The 26,604-nt window shown below is 37.5% G+C and overlaps 1 protein-coding gene and 1 pseudogene across 2 annotated transcripts in view; one reads left to right on the forward strand and one right to left on the reverse strand.

The window, feature by feature from the left end:
* The window catches only part of GLIPR2 (GLI pathogenesis related 2), a 93,109-nt gene that overhangs the window by 32,604 nt on the left and 33,901 nt on the right, over nt 1–26,604 (forward strand). Inside the window, exon 1 of one of the 2 annotated variants that reach the window (XM_021004499.1) lies at nt 7,046–7,208. The exons of the other annotated variant lie outside the window; for it this stretch is intronic. Within the exon in view, the coding sequence (XP_020860158.1) occupies nt 7,196–7,208 (13 nt within the window). The 5' untranslated portion in view covers nt 7,046–7,195. Of the gene's footprint in view, nt 1–7,045; nt 7,209–26,604 lie in introns of those variants that run through there. 2 annotated transcript variants of the gene reach the window in all.
* On the reverse strand, nt 21,853–23,538 carry LOC110220478 (actin-related protein 2/3 complex subunit 3 pseudogene; annotated as a pseudogene).

Consider the following 26,604-nt stretch of genomic DNA (forward strand, 5'->3'; position numbering starts at 1 on the left):
CCCTTATCAGGAAGGTTGTCTTTGTCTAGATACTCTGCTACAGTAGACTGGAGCTGAGATGACAATGTATATGATCCTCATGCAGGATCTCTATATGTATCCACTCTTCCCATTGATGGTGTATGTAGTTGTGAGGGAGAGTTTGGGGGAAGGAATGTTCTGTTGTGATCTTACTATTTTAATTGATTAAATGTCTTTGCTTTAAACTAATTGTGCATGAATCAATCACTCCTTAGTTTCCTCTGCTGGATCTTCATCTAGGTCTTACCCATTAACAGTGGGTGTCTCCCAGGGCTCTGTCCTGAGCTGTCATCTCTTCTCCTTCTATTCTATTTTGCATCGGCTTCCATGGATTCCATTATTATCTATCTCTATGCTGATGATTCTCAGATTTAATTGTTCACCCCTTACTTCTCCCTCAACCTCCAGTCTCACGTCTCCAGCTGTCTACTAGACATCCAGAACTGAATGTCCTGTAGACATCTTAAATTCAACATATCCAAAACACAACTCCCTGTTCCCCCCACCCAAACCCTCCCCTCTTCTGAACTTTCCTGTTACTGTTGAGGATACCACCATCCTCCCAATCACCCAATCTCTCAACCTAGGTTTCGTCCTTGACTCCTCACACTCTTGTCACTACCATCACCCCCATATCCAGTCTGTCAACAAGGCCTATTGATTTTAACTTTGTAACATCATCTCTTATGTATGTTTCTCCTCTGACACTACTAAAACCCTGATGCAGACCCTCATCACCTCACAGCTAGACTTTTGTAGTCTACAGTTAGAGTCCCAGCTACAAGTCTCTTCCCACTCCAGTCCACTCACTCTTCTTAAAATGAAGGATTGACCATGTCACATTCCCTTCCTCCTCCAGTCAAAAAACTCCAGTGGCTCCCTATTACCTCCAGGATCAAATATAAAATCTTCTGTTTACCCTTACCCCCTCCTACCTTTCTAGTTTTCTTATACCTTACTCACTCCCACATAACCTGTGATCCAGTGACAGACATCCTTGATGTCTCTTACATAAGACACTCCATTTCCCTATTCTGAGCATTTTCTCTGGCTGTCCTTCAAGCCTAGAATTCTCACCCTCTTCAGCTCTGCCTCTTTGCTTTGGCTGGTTTCCTTCAAGTCCCAACTAAAATCTCACCTTCTAAAAGAAGCCTTTCTCAATGCTCCTTAATTCTAATGCCTTCCATCTTATCCTATATACATACATACACACATATGTATATGTGTATGTATGTATGTATATGTGTATATGTATGCCTATATCTTGTTTGTCCAGAATTGTTTGCATATTATCTCCCCCTTGAGCCCTAGTTTCTGAGGACAGGCACTGTCTTCTGCCATTCCTTGTGCCTAACACTTAACATTAGGCACTTAATACATGTTTATTGACTGCTTTTTCCCACTTCTTAAATTTTTATTTTCAATTCCAAATTCTTTCCCTCTCCCCACTTCTTTCCCAACACATGGAGAAGGCAAGAAATATGCTACCCATTATACATATGAATTCATGCAAAACATATTTCCACCTCAGCCATGTTGCCCCCCAAAAAGGTAACAAATATAAAGAGAGTAACAAAAAATATGCTTCAGTCTGCACTCAGAATTCATTGGTTTTCTGTTTGGAGGTGGATGACATTTTTAATTATGAGCCCTTTGGATTTGTCATGGATCACTAAATTGATTAGAGTAGCTAAGCCTTTTATAGTTGATCATCATTACAATATTTCTGTTACTGTGTTCAGTGTTCTCCTGGTTCTGCTTACATCACTTTGCATCCGTTCATATGAAGTTTCCCAGGTTTTTCTGAATCCTCTTTGTCATTTCTTGCAGAACAATAGTATTCCATCATCATTATGTACCATAACTTGTTTAGCCATTCCCCAGTTGATGGATATCCATCCCCTCAGGCTCCAGTTCTTTGCCACTGCAGAAAGAGCTGCTGTAAATATCTTTGTAGTATAAATCTTGTTCCTTTTTCTTTGATCTCTTTGGGATTTGGGGGGACCTAGTAGTGGTATTGCTGGATCAAAGGTTATGCAGAATTGTATAGCCCTTTGGGGATAGTTCCAAACTGTTCTCTAGAATGGTTAGATTAGTTCACATATTGTTGACTTACTTCTAAGGGAGTGTGTTGTTCTATCAAATCAATTCAATTCAACAGGCATCTAGTGCCTGCTTTCTATGGGCAAGGCCCTGTGCTGGATATTGATAGAAAAACAAAAACGGAAAAATTGCCCTCCTAGGAAGAGGCATTAGATCTGACTTTTTGTGGAGAATATGCAGCTAGCTATGTGTAAAAAAAAAAAAATCTAATCAGATTTAATAAGTCAAGCAGGAATGAAAAATTAAAAGTTGACAGATTAAAATAAGAAGATACATAGGAAAAACTACTGGATTAGTATAGAATGTTGTAATTATAGCTCACATTTATTATTATCATGAGTAGGGTACAGTGATATTCACTAGAGGGCACTGTGCTGTCAGTCGGCCATTTATTACATTAAATCTTTCCAATCAGGTTTGTTAATAAACAGGAAATTTCTCTTTGCTACATCTAGATATGGATCTAGATGTCTCACTTTCAGTGAATCATCAGATATACTCCCAAATTAAATTAAAACAAATAGAAGTATTATAAGTATTACAATAGATGTAATAAATTGTAGCTCTAAAAAGTTGTGGGGTATCAAGTATTACAAAGTTTATATATCTGTAGCAGCAATATGCTTTATTAATAAACTATTAATTTCCATGTTTCAGTAGATTTGTAACCCCATCTCCCTTCAATTATGTGTGTGTGTGTATCCTTTTGCAAATCCTCCACAGGGGGCCATTCAGCATGTGACATGTGAAGGTCCTTCTACCTCTCTTAACATTATGTGGCTAGTTCATTGGTTATTGATCATTCTCACCATATACCTATTGCCTTTTCTAATCATGTATCTTTCTAATCATATTCCTTAAGCTGCTTTTCCTGTGCAGGTCTTCACTGGTACCATGCAGCCTACTCAAGCCCACTGTTTCCATTGATCTTTGAGTAATTCAAAGCCATATAACATCCATAGAAGAATACTGATATTAAAAAGATGGTCCTTGGACCTTGAGAAGGAACTTGTGGTCACTGAAAAGCATGTTGCAGTTTCCCAAATGAAATCTAACCCACTCTCCTCCTCATATTTATATCTAGGCCCAGTTGCAAGATTTATGTACTGACGGACCAGCTCTATGGGCTGTTCCTCCAGCTACAGATCGGTCTGAACAATAGCTATTCTTCTTCCACTATTTTTCCAGGGTGGAGAGTTGGCCGACTTTTTTGAATGATTATGGATCTCAAATATTTAAGGCGTCTTCAACATCCCAGGAGGTGATATAAATTAGCACAATGTCATTTAGAAAAAAAAGAACATCTGGAAAACATAATCATCCGATGAAAATACCTCTTCAATTTGGACTTACTTTATGCTGAATATAATTTCTGACAGTGGCAAGCACCTTTGGCAAGCATACATGATGATCATAATCTTCTTGTTTTAGGCTTCAATTGACATTAATAACCAAGGGGCTATGGAATTAAGTTATTTCTTGTTACACCTTTCAAAGAATCTTGTTTGATTGAAGATATTTTGCTATATGTAGTCTTTCAGGAGTTATTTTGTTATTCCAAGTCAATTAAATTCAGCAGTTGTTTATTCAGTGCCTATATTGCAGGACTCTGTGCTAGGTACTGTAGACACAAAGACAACAATGAAAAACAGTCCCTGCTCTCAGAGCTTATATTCTTGCCCTTTTATAGTGAACATATGATAAGCACAGTGGGATCTTTACATTCATATGATTATAATGGTCAAAGCAGACCTGGAGTCAAGAAGACTCATCCTCCTGAGTTCAAATCTGGCCTCAGACACTTACTAGCCATATGACCCTGGGCAAGTCACTTCACCCTGTTTGCCTCAGTTTCCTTATCTGTAAAATGAGCTGGAGAAGGAAATGACAAACCACTCCAGTATCTCTGCCAAGAAAACCACAAATGGGGTCACAAAGAATCAGACATTACTGAAAACAACAGAGCAACAACAATGATCAAATCACTGTACTAGGCTCTGGGAATATAAAGATATGTCTTATTTCCCATAAAATATGTATAACAGGGGTCTGTCCTGGAATGTCTAATCTTTATATGCTGTCTTTCTTGGTAACCTCCTCAGCTCACAGGAGTTTAATTGTCTTTTTGTAATGACTCTCAGATCTAAATATCCAACTCTAGTCTCTTTGCTGAGTTCTAGTCATATATCACCATTTTGAACTGCGTGCCCTGTAAGCAGTTTTAAATTAACATGTTTCTTAGAACTCATTATTTTTCTCCAAACTCACTGATCTTTGAAACTTCCTTCCAACAGCACCACCATTCTTTCCATTAATCAAGTTTGCAACCATGGTGCTCTTCTCAACACCTCACATAATCCAGTCAGGTGGCAGATTTTGTCATTTTTGCTTCCACAACACCTCTCCCATTTGTACTCTTTATTCCAGTCACACATCTCCCATCCTAAATTGGGCCCTTATCACTTCTTCCCTGGACTATTGCAATGGTCTCCTTATTGTTTCCCTGTCTTGTCTGTCCTTACTTCCATTCCTTGTCTATAAAGCTGCTGAAGTAATTGTCCTAGAGTGCAAGTCTGAGCATGTCATTCCACATTGAGTAATCTCCAGTGGCTTGTAAGATAAAACTCCTCTGTTTGGCATTTAAAGCTCTTCACAAATTGACACCATACTAACTTTTCTAGCCTTATTACACATCATTCCCCTTCACACATACTATGATCTAGCTGTTAGAAAAATCTGAAACAAAATACTACAGGGAGTGAGTGAAGGAAAGCCTTTATTACCCTTCTCTCCGGAGAAGCGAGCACAACACACTTTAGTAGCACATGGGTGCTGGTTCAGTGGTACAATCAACTTTTAAACAGTTAGTAAGATCCGTACTCCACCCACCAGGGATAGGATTGGTCTAGTTCATCTGAGTTACACTCTTCCTGGACAGCCCATCACAGGTTCGTCCATGTTCTGTTAACTCACCCCACTCCATGGGTCCCATGATCAAAAATGGCAGCTATCTCCACCCTCAGGGTGTGTCAGTTAATATTTAATAAGGTTATTAAACAAGCGCAGTGAAGAAAAGCCTTTGCCCTGTTGAGGCCCCATCCTTGAACCCAAAAGGTTGCAACGGTTTACCCTCCAGGGCTCTTTCTGAGGGAACTAGTCTTCTATAGAATGTTTGGTACACCTTCTGATTGGTTGAGAGACTCTCCATAAGATCTTGGAATTTCTTATCCTACTGTGGAAGCCCAAGCCCCCAAAACCTTTCTTACACACCCAGATTGGCCTTGCCCTATTTCTCACACATGGTATTCCAGTTCCCTTTTTGTGCCTTGACACTTTCTTCCTCCATGACTGGAATTTGTGCCTTTCCTCTCCCAGGAAGGAGAACCTTTCTTGCCTCTCTGAATCCCTAGCTCCCTTCAAGTCATAGTCCAGATGCCACCTTCTGCACAAAGCCTAGTTCCTGATTCTTCTAGCTTCTAGAGCCTTCTTCCCTTCCCCTAATCTCATACCATATAGGTATATTACGTTTATGTGTGTGTGGATATATATCTATATATATCCACACACACATATGTACACATATACATATACCCACACACACACATATAAAATAAATAGCATTTATATAGCACTTTAAGGTTTGCAAAGGACTTTACAAATACTATCTCATTTTTTCTTCACAACCACCCTGTGAAGTAGATGCTGTTATCCTTGTTTTACAGATGATGAAACTGAGGCAGACAGATTAAATTACTTGCCCAGTGTCACACAAGCAAGTAAGTATCTGAGGTCACATTTGAACTCAGGTCTTCCTGACCTTCAGGTTGAATGCATTATCTATTGTGCCATCTAGCTAGTGTCTTCCTCACTGGATTCTAAGGACTTAGAAAGCACACAGTGACTAGCATTTATAGTAAGCATATACTACTTTCTGAATTGTTTGTTGATTGATTAATTTCTTGTTGCCTTTTGGCACACCATAAAATCAACTCTGTCAGCTTCTTTATTTACTTCTCAAAGTTTAACTGCAACTTCCTTGTGTCTTATGGTTTTGCTTTTTTTGACAATGTCAGTGTCGATAAAACAAAGCTTCTCCAATGGAATATCTACTGTTACTAGATCACTAGATACAAAAAGCTGACCTTTAACATCCCAAAACATAAACTAACACTTTTCAGTAATTCATCTTGTGACTTACAATATCAGAAGGATAGAAAGTGAAGTATCATTTTTAGGAGCATACAATCTATAGATACTTTCCAGCAGATAAACCAAAACTTCCTCAAATATTTTATTTCACCAGCTTTTTTGAGCATTTTGAAATGTTCTAGATATTGAAATATATGCAATATACGTACATCTTTACTCCACGAAAATTTGGGAAAAGGAACATTCAAATAATCCTAGTAGAGAAAAATATTATTTAAATATATATATATATATATAGAGAGAGAGAGAGGCTTTTTGGAGTATTTTTAAATGTTCTACATATTGAAACATGATACATAATATTTATATCTTGACTCTAGAGGAACCTGAAAAAAGGAACATTCAAATAATCCTAATAAAGGGGGAAAAAATACACACACACACACACACACACACAGAGGTCTGAGTTGCAAATTCTGGTTTTACTTTTTTTTTTTAACTTTCCCTCTTCATTTATCCCAGTTTTTCTTTTCTGCATCAAAAGTTCATTATGACTACTAATGTTATACATTTTAAAAAACATAAGTATTTTCTCTTTTCTTTAGTATAGCTAGCTTATAAATGTCTACATTACTTAATTAAGTTGGTTGGAATGTCATTCCACATGGTGTTTTCTGATCTGCTTTCTTGCTTTGGAGGATAAGCAACCTTTGACCTACAGCTGGTATCTTGTTAAGAAAAAGTTCCTTTATTCCTTATAAGGCTTGGGCAGACTATTGAGTAATGGCTATGGGTGGTTACATTTTCATTGTGCTGTAAGCTGACTGGAACATACCTCCAGGCAGCTTTTCTCTCAGCCTTTGTTACAAGCCTTGAAACAATACAATTTTAAAGAAACAAGATTAAATTACCGACTGTGAAAATGGGAGGTTCAGGTAAGTGAATATTATTTGTGTGAAGCATAACAATGTAGTTCCAAGCTGAGGTTTATTTGGAGACGCTTGGGTTCTAAAATGCTTATTCCTTTTTGAAACTGAGTTAAAATGACTCAGTCTGATCTGATGCCTTTGGTTTTTCAAGCTGCAGTGGGATAGTTATTACAGTAAAGAGCCATATGTCCTTGAAGCAGTGCTGGAAGTAAGTTTTCTTTGGTATGCAGTTGTAATCTACATGCAAATGTGACCAGGGGAAGGGAGCCATTTCTGTATCCTCCACCTCCGGAGGCAAAGATCATGTGTATCTTACAGCATCTTCTGTTTTATTGTGCCTTTAGAAATGCTGTGTGCCTGTCACAGGGATGTGAAATGCTGTAAGAGAAAACGCATGAATTCACATAATATGTCTGAGAGGAAATGTTTGAGAAAAGTGCTGGATGAGATGAACACAAAATGATTGTGTGACTAGATGTTTTGTTAAGCAGTGTAACATTGCGGAAGCCATTTGTATTTCATTGTGGACTCGATCCAGCAGAAAAAACCAAAGCCACAGCATCTGGCTTCTGGCTTCTGAAGATATGGAGGGGAGGGAATCACCGTTCTTTGTAAAACAAAATTACATCAGCAGAGCAGTAAGAAGATTCCACCCAGGCAAACTGAATTATCTTTCTGAATGTGCCAATGACAAAACTTCTTTCTCTGTGGTTAAGATCTGTTTTCTAGTGACAAATCTGAAGAGTTAAAGGGGAAAATTTTTTTATTAAGTGAACCATAAAACATAAGAATGACCATAAAGTGTTAAGCCCGCAATCTGCAGCTCAGTCTTCTCTCCCTAACACTTGCAACAAGTTATGATGTCAGCCACAAATGATTGGGAATATTTATACCCCAAAACGCCAGATTGCCTTACTGGATCTATCGAAGGGTTAAAAAGGCTGTACTTCTGATTTCAGTGGTGTGTATAGGGAGCTCCCAGACACAGGTCAGCACCTCTTCTGCTGCTTCTATTGTAGTCTTTGTGGCCTAGAATTCTGAGAGGTAAGGTGACTTCCACACAGTCAGTGTGTCAGAGGTGGCTCTCGAACCCACGGCTTCCTACTATTCCATGCTGTCTCTCCCAGGATTATATATGAATTTTTTAAAAATAAATTTTATAGATGCTTTTTTTATATCTTCATTTCCAGATAGTCATACCTCTCTCCCAACAAAAATAAATAAATAAATAAATAAATGAAAACAACTGATCCTTGTCCAACAATGTATGCAGCATTCTGCCCAAATAATCCTAGGCTCTGTCAGAGGAGAGAGAGAGGTTTTGTTATCTGGTCTCCTAGACCCTGGTTGGTTTTCAGTTACTCAGTTTCACTAAATCTAACTAAATCAGTTTTGAGCGTCATTGGTCTATTCAGCATATGGATGCCCTGTGAATACTACAGGTTTCAAAAAGTGCTTTCTATTTCTAGAATTCTGAAATTTAGTGAACAATTTGTGTTTACTCTTGATGATTTTATAAACTTTACTCTCAGCCCTCATCTTTGCAAGTCCTAAGCAGCATGGGGTTCTGGGTAGAAGTTTATTGTAGTGATAATGATAGCATAATACTGTAGCAATAGACACCTCACAAAAAAAGCATAAATACAGTGTTTTTAAATGCACAAAAGATAGAAAAGAACACTAATAGAGCAATTTTGTTGCTACCTTGTTAAATTTATATATTTGTATGTATGTGTATATTTATATATGTATGCCTTAAAAATAAACTGTACATAAAGGAAGTTCATTGTTTCTTAGTATTTTTTCTTGTTCTTTGCACATTGTAGTATTTGTCACTTATTTATTGATGCAAGCTTATTGATGGTTGTTAAGTTTACAGTTAAAAAAATTTTTTTTTCAAAAAGCACTGAATTTGCCATAAGGATATCTGGATTCAGATTTTTCATCTGACACTGTGACCTTAGGAAAATCGTCTCACCTTTCTCGGCTTCAAGTTTTCATATCTGTAAAATGCAGATATTATTTACCTTATTTCCCAGGGTTATTATGAGAAAATTGCATTGGAAACCTTAAGTACTCTATAAATATAGGGTATGGTAGTGAAGACTCTATTCAAACATTTCAATTGTTTTTCCCCACATTTCTTCAGCTCTTTTATGTCTTTCTTGAGCTGCAGCCATGAGAACTATATTCATCATCCTGTGTTTTTTGCTTTGTTTCCAATATTTTTGCAAATATCCAGAATTTTGTTGACTTTTTTTGGCTGCAGAAACACATTAGACCCTTGTCCTCAGAGAACAGGAAACAATTTACATTGACTCCAGAGTTAGAATTTTGCCCAGCACACACACATCTGTCAGCTTTTCCAGAACTTCCTTAAGTAGAGCCCAATTAGTGTGTCATTTAATTATCAATAAGAGATAATGCCATCTACAAAATTAGGGATGTAGTAGAAAGAAAACAAGAGTAAGTTCATGTTGATTCAAGTCTCAACTCTTCTACTTACAAACTCTTCTAGGAAGACTACTTTATGTGAGTCACTTACCCTCTGTGTAAAATGGTACATGTGCTACCTTTATCACAGGGATATTACAAGGATCCAAAGATAACATATGGTTAAATTGCTTTATGCTTTGTGCTGGGCTATAAAACTTAAGGTGCTTTATTAACTTGTTTTTTGTTTTGCTTTTCATCTGGACCTCTTAAGAAATCCCAGGACTGGGGAACTCCTAATGTGGAAACCCCTTCCACTGATCCAAATCCCTGACTGCCAACTCTCGTCATATAGAGCTGCCTATGTAAGGGCACTGGGAGGTGAAACAAAAAGAAGCAGAACATTAACCTCCATCTTTCTGACTCCAAGCTTTCTCCTTGTCCACACTGCCTCCAGAATTGTTATTACTGCTAATCGTGTATAACCACCAGATGTCACTGAACCTCTTGAGGAGCTACAAATAATAATGCTGCGCCTCAGTCCTAGGGAGAACCTAGCATCACCACATCATCCAGAAATAGCATTCTTTGTCCACTATCTACATTTTGTTTCTTTTCTCTAAGCCATTTGCCTGTCAGTGATAAAATATACCACTCTGATCCCACAGAAGGCAAGGATTTTGTCTAGTAGGCAAACCTGTCAAAAAGCTTTTTTAAATGTTTAGATAAATTATACTAACTGGTTTATCTTTGTCCACATGCCTAATCTTAATCTACTATACTCTAACTCTAGTAGAATAGTCAGAGATAATTTCTTCTTACAAATACTACAATTCTTTTTCCCTAGTAGTTTGTTTTGACCTAACTGTTTAGAAGTAGGCCAATATTTTATTACAAATTCTACCAGGACACCTAATGTCAAAGGAAGAGTCACCAACCTTTACTTCCTAGTTTCATCCTTACACTCCTAGGGAGCTAGCTAGTGAATAGGGTGTTGGCCTTGGAATCAGAAGACATGAATTAAATTCTTACTACTGATATTAGGCAAGTCACTTAGCTTCTCACAGCTTCAGTTTCCTTCTATAATGGGGATAATAGCACCTCATAAAATGGAGATAAGAGCACCTGCTTTGCAGTATTTGTCCTGAGAATCAAATGAGGCAGCTTAACTAAAGCACTATGCAAACCCTAAAATGCTATATAAATGCTATTATTATTATGGATATGAATCATATCGAAAGTGTTTGCTAACATCTGAATGTCTTCCCCTGGCTCTTAATCCCTGACAACAGTCTGTGTGTATAAACTGTGTGAGAGATGGGACTATTCTATAATAAACTTCAATAAATAGCCTCTTCAATAAGCTTACCTTTAGAATGTGAGCTCCTCGAGGACGGCATAGGTTTGGGGTTTATTATTATTATTATTATTATTACCTTTCTTTGTATCCTCAATTTATGTACAGGGCCTGCCACATAGTAAGGACTTAAAAAGTGCTTGTTGATTGTCTCCTCCTTCAGATTAGCTCATTACCTCTGTTCCACGACCAACAGAAGACAGTGATTTGCCCAGAGTCACACAGACAATATGTGCATGTCAGGGGCTACATGAACTCAGGACTTCTTGACTCTAAGTTATAGACTCCTAAATACTGGTTATTCTGTTCAAGGTAGAGAGATAAGGTTTTTTCATTCAGGACAGACCAAAGACTTCAGAGCAGGAATAATATTATGCCTTAATAGTTTCTAGAAGAAAAATAGAGTTTAGTAAAGAAACTTCCACACTGATAATGCTGCTAGTGTTTCTCTATTATAAATATTGATAACTCTTAATTTTAAGAAGAAACTTTGGTGCTTTTTAGTATTTTTAACACGTGAGTCCTTTATTTTATTTATTTTATTGAAGGCCTGTTCTTAACATACTTAACACTGCAGCCATTTTTGTTATTAATATCATCTATTATTTTTATCATTTTCCTATCATTGGACCATCCCAACAATCCTGGGATTAATCTAACCTGATCATATGAATAATTTAAGAAAATATATTGGTATAGTCTTATTTCTGATATTTTATTCAGTATTTTTGCTGCAAGATTCATTAGTGAGATTAGTCTCTGGTTTTCTTTGTGTACTTTTAACTCTCCATTGCTTGGGGATCCGGACCATATTTATCTCCTTGAAGGAGTTTGCTATGCCTTTATTTTGTGAAAAATTTTTATTGTTCATAGGGGTCAATTGCTTATTGTTTATAGGGATTTGTTCTCTAAATGTCAGAATTCATTTGTAAACTAATTTATGACAATTTACAAGACAATTTGCCTTTTGAAGCCTGTTCAGCTTTTTTTTTTTTCCAACCGAATGCTTAGAAGTTGTCAGTTCTGTTAAAAGTTCATTTTTTCCCCTGTAACATCATGGCATCATAGGTTTAAAGCTGAAAGGGATCTTAGAGGTCATCTAGTCCAGTCTTTTCATTTTTCAGATGTAGAAACTGAAGTACAGAGAGGTTCAGTGATTTTTCCATGGTTACTCTGGCAGTATGTAGCATTGTGCTCAGCTTTCTAGGATAACCCTTTCTTGGGCAGAGTAGGCCTTTTTCCTTTGCTTCTTGGCCTATCACTGTGGGGCATGGAAAGACTGCTGGCTCTGGAGTCAGCGTACCTCCATCAAAATCCCACATCTGCCACTTGCCAAAGAACCTTGGGCAAGTCACCTACCACCTAGGGTTTTTTCATCCATAAAATGAAGGGGTTGGACCAAATACATAATTTTTTCTGTGTTTTCTTTCATTTCTCGTAGGTGCATAGTCCTTTGTGATTCTGACTGAGGTTCCTCAGTATGTGATTTGTCTCTTCCTATTTTACTGCAGCAGTTTTTTTCTTTGACCTGAGAATTTGAGAATTGGCAGTCACTTTCTTGGGCATGTTAAATTTAGGGTTTCTTTTGGGTGGATTCTGTCTGGTTTTGTTTTCCCCATGATTCCCATACTCCTAGGCAATTTTATAGTTTCTTAAAATGAAGTATTCTAGGTCTTTTGTCTCATCATGCTTTTCTGGTAACACAGTGATCCTTAAATTAAATATGTTTTGTTTTCCAGGTCAATTTTTTTTCATTTGTTTTTGGTTTGTTTTTTGTTTTTTTAGCTGTTGCTGGGTTTTTATTTCCTTCAGAGTATAAAGACATGTAGAAATATAATGAATGGCCTTTAAGTGGGGCACTGAATAAGTGAACAAAGGGTACAAAGCAAATGAAAAACCATTTCAAACAAATAATCTGATATTATGATGTGCGCCAAGAGCTGAATGTTTGGGCAGCTCAGTCGGCTCTTAATGTGCCAAGTATAGCCAGGTAATCACACAACAACATGAGAGGTTCCTACAATGAACTTATTTAATTTAAAAGAATGAGCCACTATTATTTCATTATTAGCTAGGGCCATGACAGTCAACTAGCATTTATTAAGCACCGACTACATGCCAGACACTTATACTAAGCTCTGGGGATACAAAGAAAGACAAAAAACGGCCCCTGCTCTCAAGGAGCTTATGGTCTAAAAAATTTTTTTGAAGTTACTTAAAAATTTTTTAAAATGAACCACCTTTTAATTTTTAGCTTGGTTTTCCAACCTGGTGGTGAGATGTAACAAAGGTTTATAAAGATTCCTGTTAGAATATTTATCATAAAATTTGGTTTTTCGAGTGAGAACTTGTTTTTAAAGTTTATAGAAATATATTTAACTTTCTATACTAATATATCTTCCACAAAGGGAAGTTATTTACCTGCTTACAACTAATGTTCTTTAAAACAGCCCTCCAAACCTTGGAAAAAATGTTCTTCTCCCATTTGATTTGAAGATAAAACAAATGCAGAATGACTTTGAGTTTTTGTAGACGACATTGAAGATGCTGACAGCCATAGAGTCTATGTTCCATCAATGATTTGTTCACTTTCCTGAGTAGAAATTTTTTTCCTTTAAAAAGGGTGATTATTTTGGCATTTCCAAGCTACTTTCCCTGTAACAATCACTTTGGAATTCTTTTATGCTCATCTCATTTGGATTTCAGTGCTTCCTCCCACTCAACAGATGACCTGAGGTTCTTGGGAATCACTAGAAATACTGATTGCATTTTACCCTGAAAGTCTTTCATCTTATTGAACCACTGAGGGCTTTTCTTTTTAGCCAGTGACAAAGTCATAACAAAACCAACGAACGTTCCTGCAGCAGCAACTATACCAAGAAAAATTCCACTTTTCACAAGAAACAGCTGGTTGTCCAGGGCTGTGGGCTACTCCAAAGACCTGGGAGTTCCCCCGGACCCAGAGCCCACAAGCTCTATAGCTCAATGGCGGCTAAGCCTTCTATCAACTGAGCCCCAGGTCAGTTGTTTTTGATCATAGGCATTTTACGTGTTTTTCCAATTTGGTTGTATTTTGACTTTGTCCTAATATTTCTTAATTGTGTCATTCGTTTTTTGAATTAAGTTTATTTTTTTTGTCAGTGTTCATCTTTTCTGTAGGGTTTGTCCAGTTTCTTTTTGTTTCTTTTTTTTTTTTATGTGAAGCAGTGACATGCTCAGGGTCACACAGCTGCTAAGTGTCAAGTGTCTAAGGTGGAATTTGAACTCAAGTCCTCCTGACTCCAGGGCTGGTGCTGTATCTACTGTGCCACGTAGCTACCTGCTCTAGTTTCTTTTCTAAGCTGTTTAGTGCTCAAGATTTCTATAAACAGCTTTAATTGTACTCATCTTCTTTCATTCCTAATCTTAATAGGCTTTATAACCACTTTCAGAGCCTTTGTGACCAATCCATTCTCTTTTCTGGTGAACTAATTTTAGCTATTGCAAAATCATTTTCTTCTGGTGTTTTGCACTTGGGCCAGGGCCAGGACAAATTACCCTTCCATCCTTTCCTTCCTGCTTACCACACTGCAGCTGTCTCTGACGGTGAAGAAGAATGACACCTGCTTTTCTTTGCCTTGCTGCTTTTTTCGCCTCTGCTCTTTGTTTACTCTCTGAATGAAGCTTACAAGGCTCCTTTTATTGACATGGGGGCCAGCTGTCTCCAGCCCAAGAATCAAGTTACTCCTTAAACATAATGTTTCTAGTCCTTTGTCTAAGTGTGGAGAGTGAACACTAAATCGTCCTTGTAGGTAGTCCCCACAAGGAATGGGGAAAGGGAGCAGAGATGTAGAAGCAGGAAGTCTAGGGTTTCTGTGCTGACAAACAAGAAATCTGTTAGGTTCAATACAGGATTATAGTCCAGGGTAGCTTTGTCTGCTTGTCAACCTCAATCTGGAAAAAAAAATCTCATCCTTCAGTCTTTCTCCAAATTATGTGGGACCCAATGATAAAAATAAGTCTTAGAGTCATGTTAGAATGAAGGGACTCTTAGAGTTCATGAGTCCAATCTCCTTATTTTACAAGCTGAGGAAATGGGCACAGAGAGGGTAAGTGGATTGCCGAAGATCACACAACTATTTAGTAATAATAATGATAATAACAATAGTTATTTATATAATATGTTAATATTTGCAAAATGTTTTCCATATATTATCAGATCTGAACTCCCTCTTCCTGTGTGAGATAAGTAGCCAGGGGTATTGTCTCTGTTTTCCAGATGAGGAACCTGAGAGTATGAGAGGTGAATGAAGTAACTTCCTGTGGTCACATAGCTAGCAAATACCAGAGGAGAGATTCAGAGCATTCAATAGAATCTATAATCCCTAACTGCCTTAGTAAACCCTTAGGTAGGTAGGAGACATAGTTAAGGTAATACATGTATCTCTTGGATCCCGTTAGCCTCTTCCTTCCAACCCTTACACAGATTATTTGAGTAGTAGTTAACAATTATGCCCTATATTTTTTCAATCTTAAAATTTTAAAATCTTCCAAAAAAAGAGAAAAGATCCAGGTAAGAATATATGTACTTGAATAGAGCAGAAAGGGTACAGACAAGCAGGAGAGTGTTAGGACATTGTTTAAAAAACAAAAAAAAGACAAGTTGTAGTAAGAGAGTCATGGTTTATATATATAGAACACTTTATCTTTTTTGTTTGTTTGTTTTTGCTTTTTGGTGAGGCAATTAGGGTTAAGTGACTTGCCCTGGGTCACACAGCTAGTAAGTGTCAAGTGTTTGAGGCCAGATTTGAACTCAGGCCCTCCTGACCCCAAGGCCCAAGCTCCATCTACTGTACCACCTAGCTGCCCCTATCTTTTTTTGTATATGGAAATTTTCATAACTGGGGAGAAAAAAGAATATATGTATCTAGAACTCTCCATATAGAAGCTGTACCACCCTTTTCCCCAATTCATGCCAATAAATACCAATGCTATCTACTTGTGACTTAATAGATAAATCCTGGATAGTCCCCTGAGGCACATAGACATCAAGTGATTTGCCTTGGATCAAACCTCTAGTAAGGGTCAGACTAGGATTTTAACCCAGGTCTTTCTGACTGTAAGCTCAGCAGTCTACCTACTTTTGTCTTTATGCTCATAATTCCATGGTCTTGAAGATAGTTGGCTAACAATTGATTATTTGGTTTGTTTTTTTTCCTTTTTGTTTTTTGCTAGGCAATTGGGGTTGACTTTCCCAGGGTCACTCAGCTACTAAGCTTCAAGTATCTGAGGTCGCATTTGAACTCAGGTCCTCCTGAGTCCAGTGCCAGTGTTCTATCCACTGCGCCACCTAGCTGCCCCTTGGGTAGCAATTGAACTTTTCATATTGCATATTCTTTTTTCTAACCTTTTAATGGTATTTTAAGCAGAAAGGGTTATATTCTGTGTTAACTTGCCTTAACATATGATGTCTGACAATACTCCAGTCTGTGCCATTTAATCGGGTGGGGAGAGAGGGCCATATTAGAGGCAGACAGAGGGAGCTCACTGAAGCACCAGTGTCTGATTTCTCATGGAACAGAAGACTTTTTTTTTAAATTTTTCAGTTCCAAATTCTCTCCCTCCCTTATCCATTGAAAAGGCAAGAAATGTGATACCCATCGTACATATGAAGTCATGCAAAATATATTTCCACATTAGCATGTTTTGGGGGGAAAAAATAAGCAAGAAAAATAAAGATAAAAAACTAAACTTCAGTCCTCACTCAGAATCTGTCAGTTTTCTCTCTGGAGATGGATAGTGTTTTTTCTCATGAGTCCTTTGGGATTGTCATGGATCGTTGTGTTGATCACAGTTGCTGAGTCTTTCATAGTTGATTATCATTACAGTATTGCTATTATTGTGTATAGTATTCTACTTCATTTTGCATCAATTCACATAAGTCTTCCCAGATTTTCTGAAACCATCCTCTTTGTCATTTCTTATAGCACAATAGTATTCCATCACAGTAGCATACTAGAACTTGTTCAGCCATTACGTAGTTGATGGGCGTCCCCTCAGTTTCCAGTTCTTTGCTGCCCCAAAAAGAACTGCTATAAATATTTTGTATATATGGGTCCCTTTCCTTTTTCTTTATTCTCTTTGGGGTACAGACCTCCTAATAGCAGTATTGCTGGATTAGAGGGTATGCACAGTGTTATAGCCATTTGGGCATAGTTCCAAATTGTTTTCTAGAATGGTTAGGCTAGTTTACAGTTTCACCAGCAATGTATTAGTGTACCTAATTTTCCACATCCCCTCCAGCATTTATAATTTTTTTTCTGTCTTCTTAGCCAACCTGATGGTTATGAGATGATACCTCAAAATTGTTTTAATTTACATTTCTTTAATTAATGACAGAGCATTTTTTATATGGCTATTGATAGCTTTGTTTTCTTCTTCTGAAAACTGCTTGGAACAGGAGAAAATTAAAGAGTTTTGGAGCACACTGAGGGGGATATAGGAGGGCAAGGATATAAAAAAGCAAAGGATGTAACTCAAACAAGTACACACGCATTAAAAGGCGTACTTTTCAGGAAACACACAGAGAAATTGTTGAGGCTTCCATCATCTCTACTAAAGAAAGTCTTACTTCCTACAAGAAACCTTTACCAGTTCGCTTTAATGCTAATGCCTTCCTTCTGTTAATTATCCCCAGTTTATCCTGTGGGGATCTTTTTTACATGTAATTATTTGCATGTTGTCTCCTCCGTTCGATTGTAATCTCCTTAAGAGCAGAGATTGTCTGGTACATAGTAGGCCTTTTATAGATGCTAGCTGACTAAATGTCCCCAAAGGAAAGCTGTCTGTGTGGACTTCTTTATGCAGTAATAGATACTAATAATCTTCTCCTTTAGGATAGATAATTTTAAATTGAAACTTAATGTCCTCTCTTGAACAGTTTTTTGTTTTGCTCATATATTTTGAATCTGAATGCAAAGAAAAGGGGGCAGAGTTGATTTTGACTTCACAAGCTATTTTAAAAATAATTTAATTAAAAACAGTCTTATGTTGGAATATACCAAAGAGGAATAATTTATGCAGAAATATTATTTGAAGAAGAAATAAATGATACTTGCTTTAAGTTTTTTGCTTTATTGGTTTTGGTTTTTTGCAGTGGTTATTTTTTGCTATTTGAGTCAACAGAAGTTACAGCCCTAAATTTATTATTATTTTTTAATTCAGAATTTAAACATCAAAAAAGAGTGTTTACATGTGTGGTATGTGTATGTATACATATTATGTTTCAGAATACAAAAAAAGATTCCATTTCACATAGCTTACTTTTTTTAAAAGTATTTTAAAATTAGTTTGTTGTGTCCATTACCTCCACCCACTCCACTCTCATTGAGCAAATTAAAAAAAAAAAAAACAAAACTGAAAAGTAAAGCCATCAATATATAGCTTCATAATCTGGCAAAACAAATTCCCATCTTAGCCATGCCCCAAAATATGTCTTTTTCTACATTTTAAGTTCCTCACTGGTCAAGGAGTAAATGGTGTCTTTCATCTTCATTCATTTGGATTCATGGTTTATCATTGCAGTGATTGGTGTTGTAAAGACTTTCAGAGTTGTTTTTATGCATGATGATGTTATCAATTTTTGTATAAATTGTTCTCCTAGTTCTGCTCACTTTGTTCATTAGTTCATAGAGGACTTGGGCTATATAGCCCTAAGTTTAGCCCTAGCCATTTTCTATAAGAATTAAGTTTACTGTAAACATTTTGTTCATGATCACGTGACCTTATCCCTTACTTTCTTGAAGAGGTGTCCCATTTCTTTTCCAAGATTAGCCTTTCAACCTACCCCTTTAGCAGCTGGTCCTGGAATTATCTCATTTCTTCTCTAGCATCTCAATTTCTCAGTTTCTCTTTTCTTACTCCCTGGTTCTTTCCTTTCTTCCTACAAAAATGCATGCCTAGCCATCTTAAAACAAACCAAAAATCACCCAAACCTTCACTTTGATTCTGTTGCCCCCTTCTAGCTACCTATAATTGCTTTCATTGCTAAACTTCTTGAACACATAACAATCACTGCCTTTGCTTAACCTATTCTTTTTTCCTTAAGATCCTGAAATAATTTTCCTTCTTTTTATTCCACTGAAATAGAATGTTGGAAGTCTCTTTGAATACTTTTGGTGAACAGAAACCTACTGCCTACTTTGGAAGCCCATTGCACTTTAGACAACTGTGATTTTTAGCGAGTTTTTCCTTAATTAATTTGCCTCTGAATATTCTGAACCATGCAATTCAGTTCAATATACACTTATTAAGCAAATGCTTACTCTGCTTTTGCCCTCTCTCTCTTGTCCTCTATGTAGTATTTGATATTATCACCCTCTCCTCTAAACTGTCTCCTTTCTTGACGTCCATGGAAGCTACATTGGACTATTTCTCTTATCTCTATGTTCATTCTGCTATTTATTCTGCTGGCTTCTCTTTCTTCTTTGTGGAAGTGTGGTCATCCCCACATTTATGCCTAGATGCAGAATTATTTCATGCCTGGATGCAGAATTCTTCTCTTTTTGTACTTACTTCCCCAGAGAACTTATCCTCTTCTGTGGGTTTAATTAGCATGGTGATTTTCAGATCTGCATTTCCAGCCCTTGTCTCTCATCTTCATATTAATCCCATCTTTTCATTTGTCTGTTAGAGCAGAGCATCCAAAAAGAAATGCCTATCACTTTAAGTTCACAATAACAAAAGTTATCATCTTATCCCCAAGATTTCTCTGCTTTTTCCAATTTTGCTCTTTAGTGATGCTACCATTCTCAGTCACCTATGCTCAAAAACTTAGCTATCTTTGACTCTTCCCTTTCCCTAATCCCCCATATATAATCATTCAACAAGTCCCATCAGTTCTTTTTTCACATTTAGCATTTCTTCATTCTCACTACCAGTAATCTATTCTAGGTCTTCCTACTTAATTTCTGGATTGGTAAAATGATTATAGACTATTAAATTGCCTATCAGGTCTAATTGTCTCTAATTTTCACCCACAGTAATCAAAGTAGTAACTACCATGGGGTAATAGGACTTCATCTTAGGGCACCAATATCCAGAGATCTACCCTCTCTTTATAGTGACCTCCATCCCTGCATCGTTTTTCATTCACAGCCTTCTACTGGCAATGCTGCAGAAAGGCACAGCTGCCATATACCCCAGTTCTATAACCATTATACGCCTCTCCTGGGACCATCTTTCCTCTAAACCCCATGATTGCAAAGGTTCAACTTTCTGAGGGATAGGCTGCCCCTTTCTTTTTTTATTATTTTTTTAAATTTTTTTTCTTTAGGCAATTGGGGTTAAGTGACTTGCCCAGGGTCACACAGCTAGTAAGTGTCAAGTGTTTGGTCTGAGGCCAGATTTGAACTCAGGTCCTTCTGACTTCAGGGCAAGTGCTCTATCCACTGAGCCACCTAGCTGCCCCTAGGCTGCACCTTTCCAGAGATGGTCCACTATACCCCTAGAAGTCCTCTGGATCACCACCACTGTAACTTCTCACCACCACCACTGAATTTGCACCAAGCACTGTTGCACCTAGTTATGGCATTGGCTCTAATCCACCTTATTTATCAGATAAATCTTCCTTTAAAAAGTCACTTTTGTCATATTACTTTCCTACTTTGAAAAATATCAAATGGCACTGTTAGTTTGAAGCCAGACTCTTTAGTGTGGAGATACATGATCTTCTACAGTTTGTCCTTTCCTTGCTTAGGCAATATTATTTCTATTTACTCTTAAAGCAAATGCTTGGATACAGTCAGGCTGTCCTCCTTCCTTATTCCTACTCTGTACCTTTTTTAATGTATTTATCTATTCCCCTACCTCAAATACCTTTCTCCCTAGTTGAATCCTACATATTGATGCCCAGCTTGAGTTCTACCTTTACTAGCCTTGAATTGTAATAACTGAAGTTCTGTTAACCGTTGTCATTGAAAAGGAAGCCACAATCTCATTTCTAAACCATTCTGTTATGCCTTTCTATTTAATGGGTAAGCTCCTCCCCTTCTCATTCACATTATGATTGCTAACTGTATTTCCCTCAATCCTATTTTCTTATACTTATCCTTCTCTATTTTTCCCTTCCTCTCTTTAAGAGTCTGTTTTACTTCTGATTACTGACTCCCTTAAATCTACCATCCCTCTTGCATTCCCCATTTTTCTTCTATTTCCTTGCTGAGTAAGATATTTTTCTATACCCAACTGTGTGTATATATGTATTCTTCCCTCCTTTAATCAGTTTAGATGAGAGTGGGATTCAAGTACATACACTACCCTCACTCCCAGTATCGTCTTCTTATATAAACACCTCTTTGTATACCCCATTTATGAGATATGGTCCCTGGTGATAAGACAGTTCTGAAGGTTTACATGTATCTCCCCCATATGAAAATACGAGTTTAAATTTTTTTGGTCCTTTATAATTTCTTATTCATGTCTACCTTTTAAAAAATTTATTTATTTATTTTTAGTGTTCAACATTCACTTCCATAAGATTTTGAGTTTTAAATTTTCCCCCTCCCTCTTCTCCCCCCTCCCCATGACAGCATGCAATTTGATAATAAGACTCTACTTATACATTCATATTAAACATATTTTCACATTAGTCATGATATAGAGAAGAATTAGAACTACTGGGAGGAGCCACAAGAAAGAAGAAACAAAACAACAACAAAAAAAGGAGAGTAAATAGTATACTTCCATCTGCCTTCAGACTCTTAATTTCTTTGTCTGGATGAGGATAGTGTTTTCCATCTTGAGTCTTTTGGAGTTGTCTTAGATCCTTGGATTGCTGAGAAGAGCTAAGTCTGTCAAAGTCAGTCATCACGCAATGTGGCTGTTACTGTGTACAGTGTTCTACTGGTTCTGCTCATTTCACTTAGCATCAGTCCATACATGTCTTTCCAGGTTTTTCTGAAATCTACCTGCTCATCATTTCTTATAGCACAATAGTCTTCCATTACATTCATGTACTGGAACTTATTTAGCCATTCTGCAATTGATGGGCATTCCCTCAATTTCTAATTCTTTGCCACCATAAAAAGAACTGCTATAAATATTTTTATACATGTGGGTCCTTTCCCCATTTTTATGCTCTCTTTGGGATATAGACCTAGAAGTAGTATTGCTAGGTTATAAGGTATGCAACATGTTTACATGCTTAATGCGTCTCTTGATTCCTGTGTTTGTCAGTTTTTTTACTCAACTCTGGTCTTTTCTCCAGAAATGCTTAGAAGTCCTCTATATCATTAAAGATGTACTTTTTCCTCCTTTATTCATCTTTGCTGGGTAGATTATTCTTGGTTGTAAACTTAGATCCTTTGCCTTCTGGAATATCGTATTCTAAACTCTCTATTTCTTTATGGTCATGGCTGCTAAATCTTATGTGATCCTTATTTTTGACCCTTGGTGCTTGAAATCTCTCTGTCTGACTGCTTACAATATTTTTTTTTTCCTTGACCTGGGAGCTCTGAATTTTGGATTTAAGATTACTGGAAGTTTTCGTATTGGGGTTTCTTTCAAAAGGTGATTGGTGGCTTCTTTCAGGCTCTACTTTGCACTCTGTTTCTAAGATAGCAGGACAGTTTTCTTTTATGATTTCTTGAAATACGCTGTTCAGAATCTTTTTTTTTGCTTGTGGTTTTCAGAATATGTCACACTTTTTTTTTCAGTATTTTGACTTGTTTTATTAATTCTTGACATCTCATGGAGTCATCAGCATCGATTTGGCCAATTGTTTTTTGTTTTGTTTTGGTTTGGTTTTTTTGGTTAAGAAATTTTTTTTATTATTATTGTTAAGCACCAGCTTAGCATTGCAAAAATTCTCAGTAATCCTTAAACCCCAACATTCTTAATAAAGGGTTTTTCCAGTAAGGACGTGTCTCCTCTTCATTGGCATAAAATGTTGTGAAATAAAGGTCAAGAACTGTGTACATCTTTCTGCCAAATGTCAAATGCTTCTGCAGTGAGGGTGACTTCGAAAGATCCAGTCACTGCCCAGGCCCCGAAAGACTCTTGTTCATGAACTGCCTCTTCACAAAGCAAGTCCACCATTTGCTAGGCTTGTCGCTCTGAGGATCAAAGACCTTCTCACAAAGCCTCAGCCCTGTTTCTTGCTGCAGCTGCTGTAGAGAGGCCCTCATCACTTCATCTTCTTGCTTATTTGCAGGTTTAGCATAAATTGCATTAAGAGGGAAACCCAGTTCTCCAGGAATAGGAAAATTAGCGATTTCCAATGTGTACATTTCTTTCTCTCCTTGGCTTTTTGAGTTGCACTTCTGGAGTTTCTCTAAGCATTCAGAAATGTAAAGAGTTATATAGATCAATGTCCTATCAGCTTTGTTCTTAATTTCATAGTTTTTGAAGAAGACATTGGCCTTGAAACAACAGATAGCTTCATCCACAGTATCTGTCTTTTGTTCCTCTCGGAGCTGGTCCTTTAAATTGACTCCTAATGAGTAATAGTGCCATGTTTCCAATTAGTTTGGTGTCGGGGTCCATGAGAGAGGAGTGGTATGTTGCCATCTTGGGGGCACAGCCTGGGCTTCAGGTGAGCAGAAGGTACTGGCTCCTGTCAGAGCACCTGGCACTTCCAGTCTGGAGGGTGGGTGGGGTCTACCAATTCTTATTTTCAAGGAGTTATTTTCTTCAGTGAGATTGTGTACTCCTTTTTCAAACTGTTAATTCTCTTTTTATAGCTTCTTCCCTAACTCTTGCCTCTTTTTCCCCATTGTTTCCTATATAGCTCTCATTTGGTTTTTAAAATAATTTTTAGCTTCTTCTTTAACTCTTGCAGGAATTCTTGGATTTGTATCCCAGTTGCATTTATCTTTGAGGCTTTGCTTGTAGGGTTTGTGTATGTGTGTGTGTGTGTGTGTGTGTGTGTGTGTGTGACGAGCTTCCTTGTTGCCATAGTAGCCCTTTATGATTGGATTTGTTGTTGTTGTTTGTTTGTTCGCTGTTCCAGCTGACTTCTTATCTTTAGACTTTATGTTAGTGCTAAGCTCTGTACCACTTCTTGGGTTGGGCGGGGGGTAGGGAGGAGAAATGTCTAGCTTGAGCTTCTATTTTTTTATGACCTATGCTGCTTTCCCAGCTCTAACTGGGAACCTGAAAGTTTTTAGTGCTCCCAAAGTGGTGTGATTTGGGAAGAGGTCTGTTCATTGCACTCTTTGATTCTATAAGTTCCTGACCCAGGTTTGAGTCCATTGGCTTGCTTCTGGTTGGGAGTTTCAGCCAACTGCCACTTGACTTAGCCACTGTTGCCTGCTGGGAGGTATTGTGGATTCAGAGTGACAGAACTGCCTGCTCCCCTTTGGCCTGGCTCCCCTTTGTGTTCTGCTCCTGGGATCAGAACCAACCACATGGCTGCCATGTGCTTTCCAGAATGTGTTCTGTATTCAGACAATACTCAAGGACATTTTTCTCACTTGTGGATCTATGACCTGACACTAGGTGTTGGTTACAGTGCTGCCAGATGGCACCCATCCTGCACCTAGCTTGCTCAGGGATCTCCTGGGGTCTCTTTCTGGTGCTTTGTCTTAGCCCTCTCTGAGTCCCTTGGTACCAAAATGCTCCCCACTGGGACTGGCCAGAGTCACATGTTCCTGGTCAGACTACTTACCCATTTCTCTCTTTCCATCTCCCTAAGCTGCCCTGGGATGGGAAGACAACAAAAACAAAAAAACAACTCACTGTGACTTCTTACCTTTCCTACAGAATTCAATCTGGTATACTTCAAATTTTTATTGAGGGGGTACAGTAGGGGGAAAGCTAGATTCTAATTTTTTCCATCACTTCACCATTTCACCTCTGCTCATTGATATAATCTCTTGAAAAGAAATAGAGAAATAACCTTTAAAATTTTTTAAGGTCAGGGTTTAGGGGGTATGAGCCATGTTGCCAACTAACGGTGCCATTTCAAGGTGAAAATGATTTCCAAATTGCATGTATATCTATCTTTTTTTTAAAAAATAATGTTTTTATTTTCTTTTTCTCAATTATGTGTAGAAACATTTTTAACATTCATTTTTTATAATTTTTGAGTTTCAAATTCCCTCCCTCCCCTTCTCTTTCCTTGAGAAGGCAAACACTTTGATATAGATTATACATGTGCTGTCATACAAAACATATTTCCATATAGCCATGTTACAAAAGGGAACACAAAATATAAAAAAGAATAAAGAAAGAAAAACAAAGTTAAAAAAAAAGTATGCTTTAATCTGTATTCAGACCCTATCAGTTCTTTCTCTGGAGGTGGATAGCATTTTTCACCATAAATCCTTTGGAATTGTCTTGGATCATTGCATTGCTGAGAATAGCTACATCATTCACAGTGGATCATCAGACAGTATTGCTGTTATTGTATATGATATTCTGGTTCCATTCACTTTACTTTGCATCAATTCATAGAAGTCTTCCTTGGTTTTTCTGAGAGCATCCTGCTCATCATTTTTTATAGCACAATAATATTCCATCACAATCATATACTGTAACTTGTTCAGCCATTCCCCCATTGATGGGAATCTCTTCAATTTCCAATTCTTTGCCACCACAAAAAGAGCTGCTGGAAATATTTTTTTTACGTATAGGTCCTTTTCCTTTTTTTTTAAATCTCTTTGGGATACAGATGTAGTAATGATATTGCTGGGTCAAAGGGTATACAGTTTTTTATAGCCTTTGGGCATAGAGTTCCAAATTGTTCTCCAAAATGGTTGGATCAGTTCACAACTCTCCCAGTAGTGCTTTAGTGCCCTATTTTTCTACACCCTCTCCAACATTTGTCATTTTCCTTTTCTGACATATTAGCCAATCTGATAGGTGTGAAGTGGTACCTCAAAGTTAAAATTTCCATTTCTCTGGTCAGTAGTGATTTAGAGCATTATTTTATAGGACTATAGATAGTTTTGATTTCTTCTTCTGACTGTATCCATCTTTCTCATGGTGATTTGTTTTATAACCCTATGTCATAGTAACATTGGTGGGTGTAGGCATTAGCGTGGAACATGAAGTTTGCTAGCTGATAATTTTTAGTACTCTGTCCTCTTCGCGCTCTTTGTCTCTGGAGATTCAATCAGCCACACACCCTGTTACAACAGCTTACTTTGGTAGTTTACTGTACTAGGTGCAGGGTAGTGCCATGACCTATTTGATCCCGGTTTTGTTTTATGTTTATATTAAATGAAAGTTAAGGATACAATCACAATAGCTCAGAGACCCCAGTTAGGAAAGTTCCTAACAGTTGGCCAGAAGTTTGGCTTTCTCCTCTGTTTTAAATTTAGATTTATCTCTAGTTTGACCCTTGCACTCTTTATGTGTGAGGCAAAATTCAGGTTACGTACGGGGCAACATTTGGGTAAGGAAAGTAGCAGAGTGATATATGGTGTCTATAAATGAACAGAATGTTGTGTAGTCTATAAAAGGCACCAAGAGGGTAAGTTGGAGAAGGAGCAGACCTTTTCTAGGAACTTCCCCCATCCTTGAAAAAATGGATGAAACTGGTGGCTTTAGACTAAATTTAATATTCAGAGATGTTTGTAGGGCCTGCTGATCTTGTCACAGCTCAGCCCTACTCCTTTTTCCTATCTTCAG

This window comes from Phascolarctos cinereus, unplaced genomic scaffold, assembly GCF_003287225.1.
Source record: "Phascolarctos cinereus isolate Bilbo 61053 unplaced genomic scaffold, phaCin_HiC Scaffold_4;HRSCAF=312, whole genome shotgun sequence".
Taxonomy (NCBI): Eukaryota; Metazoa; Chordata; class Mammalia; order Diprotodontia; family Phascolarctidae; genus Phascolarctos; species Phascolarctos cinereus.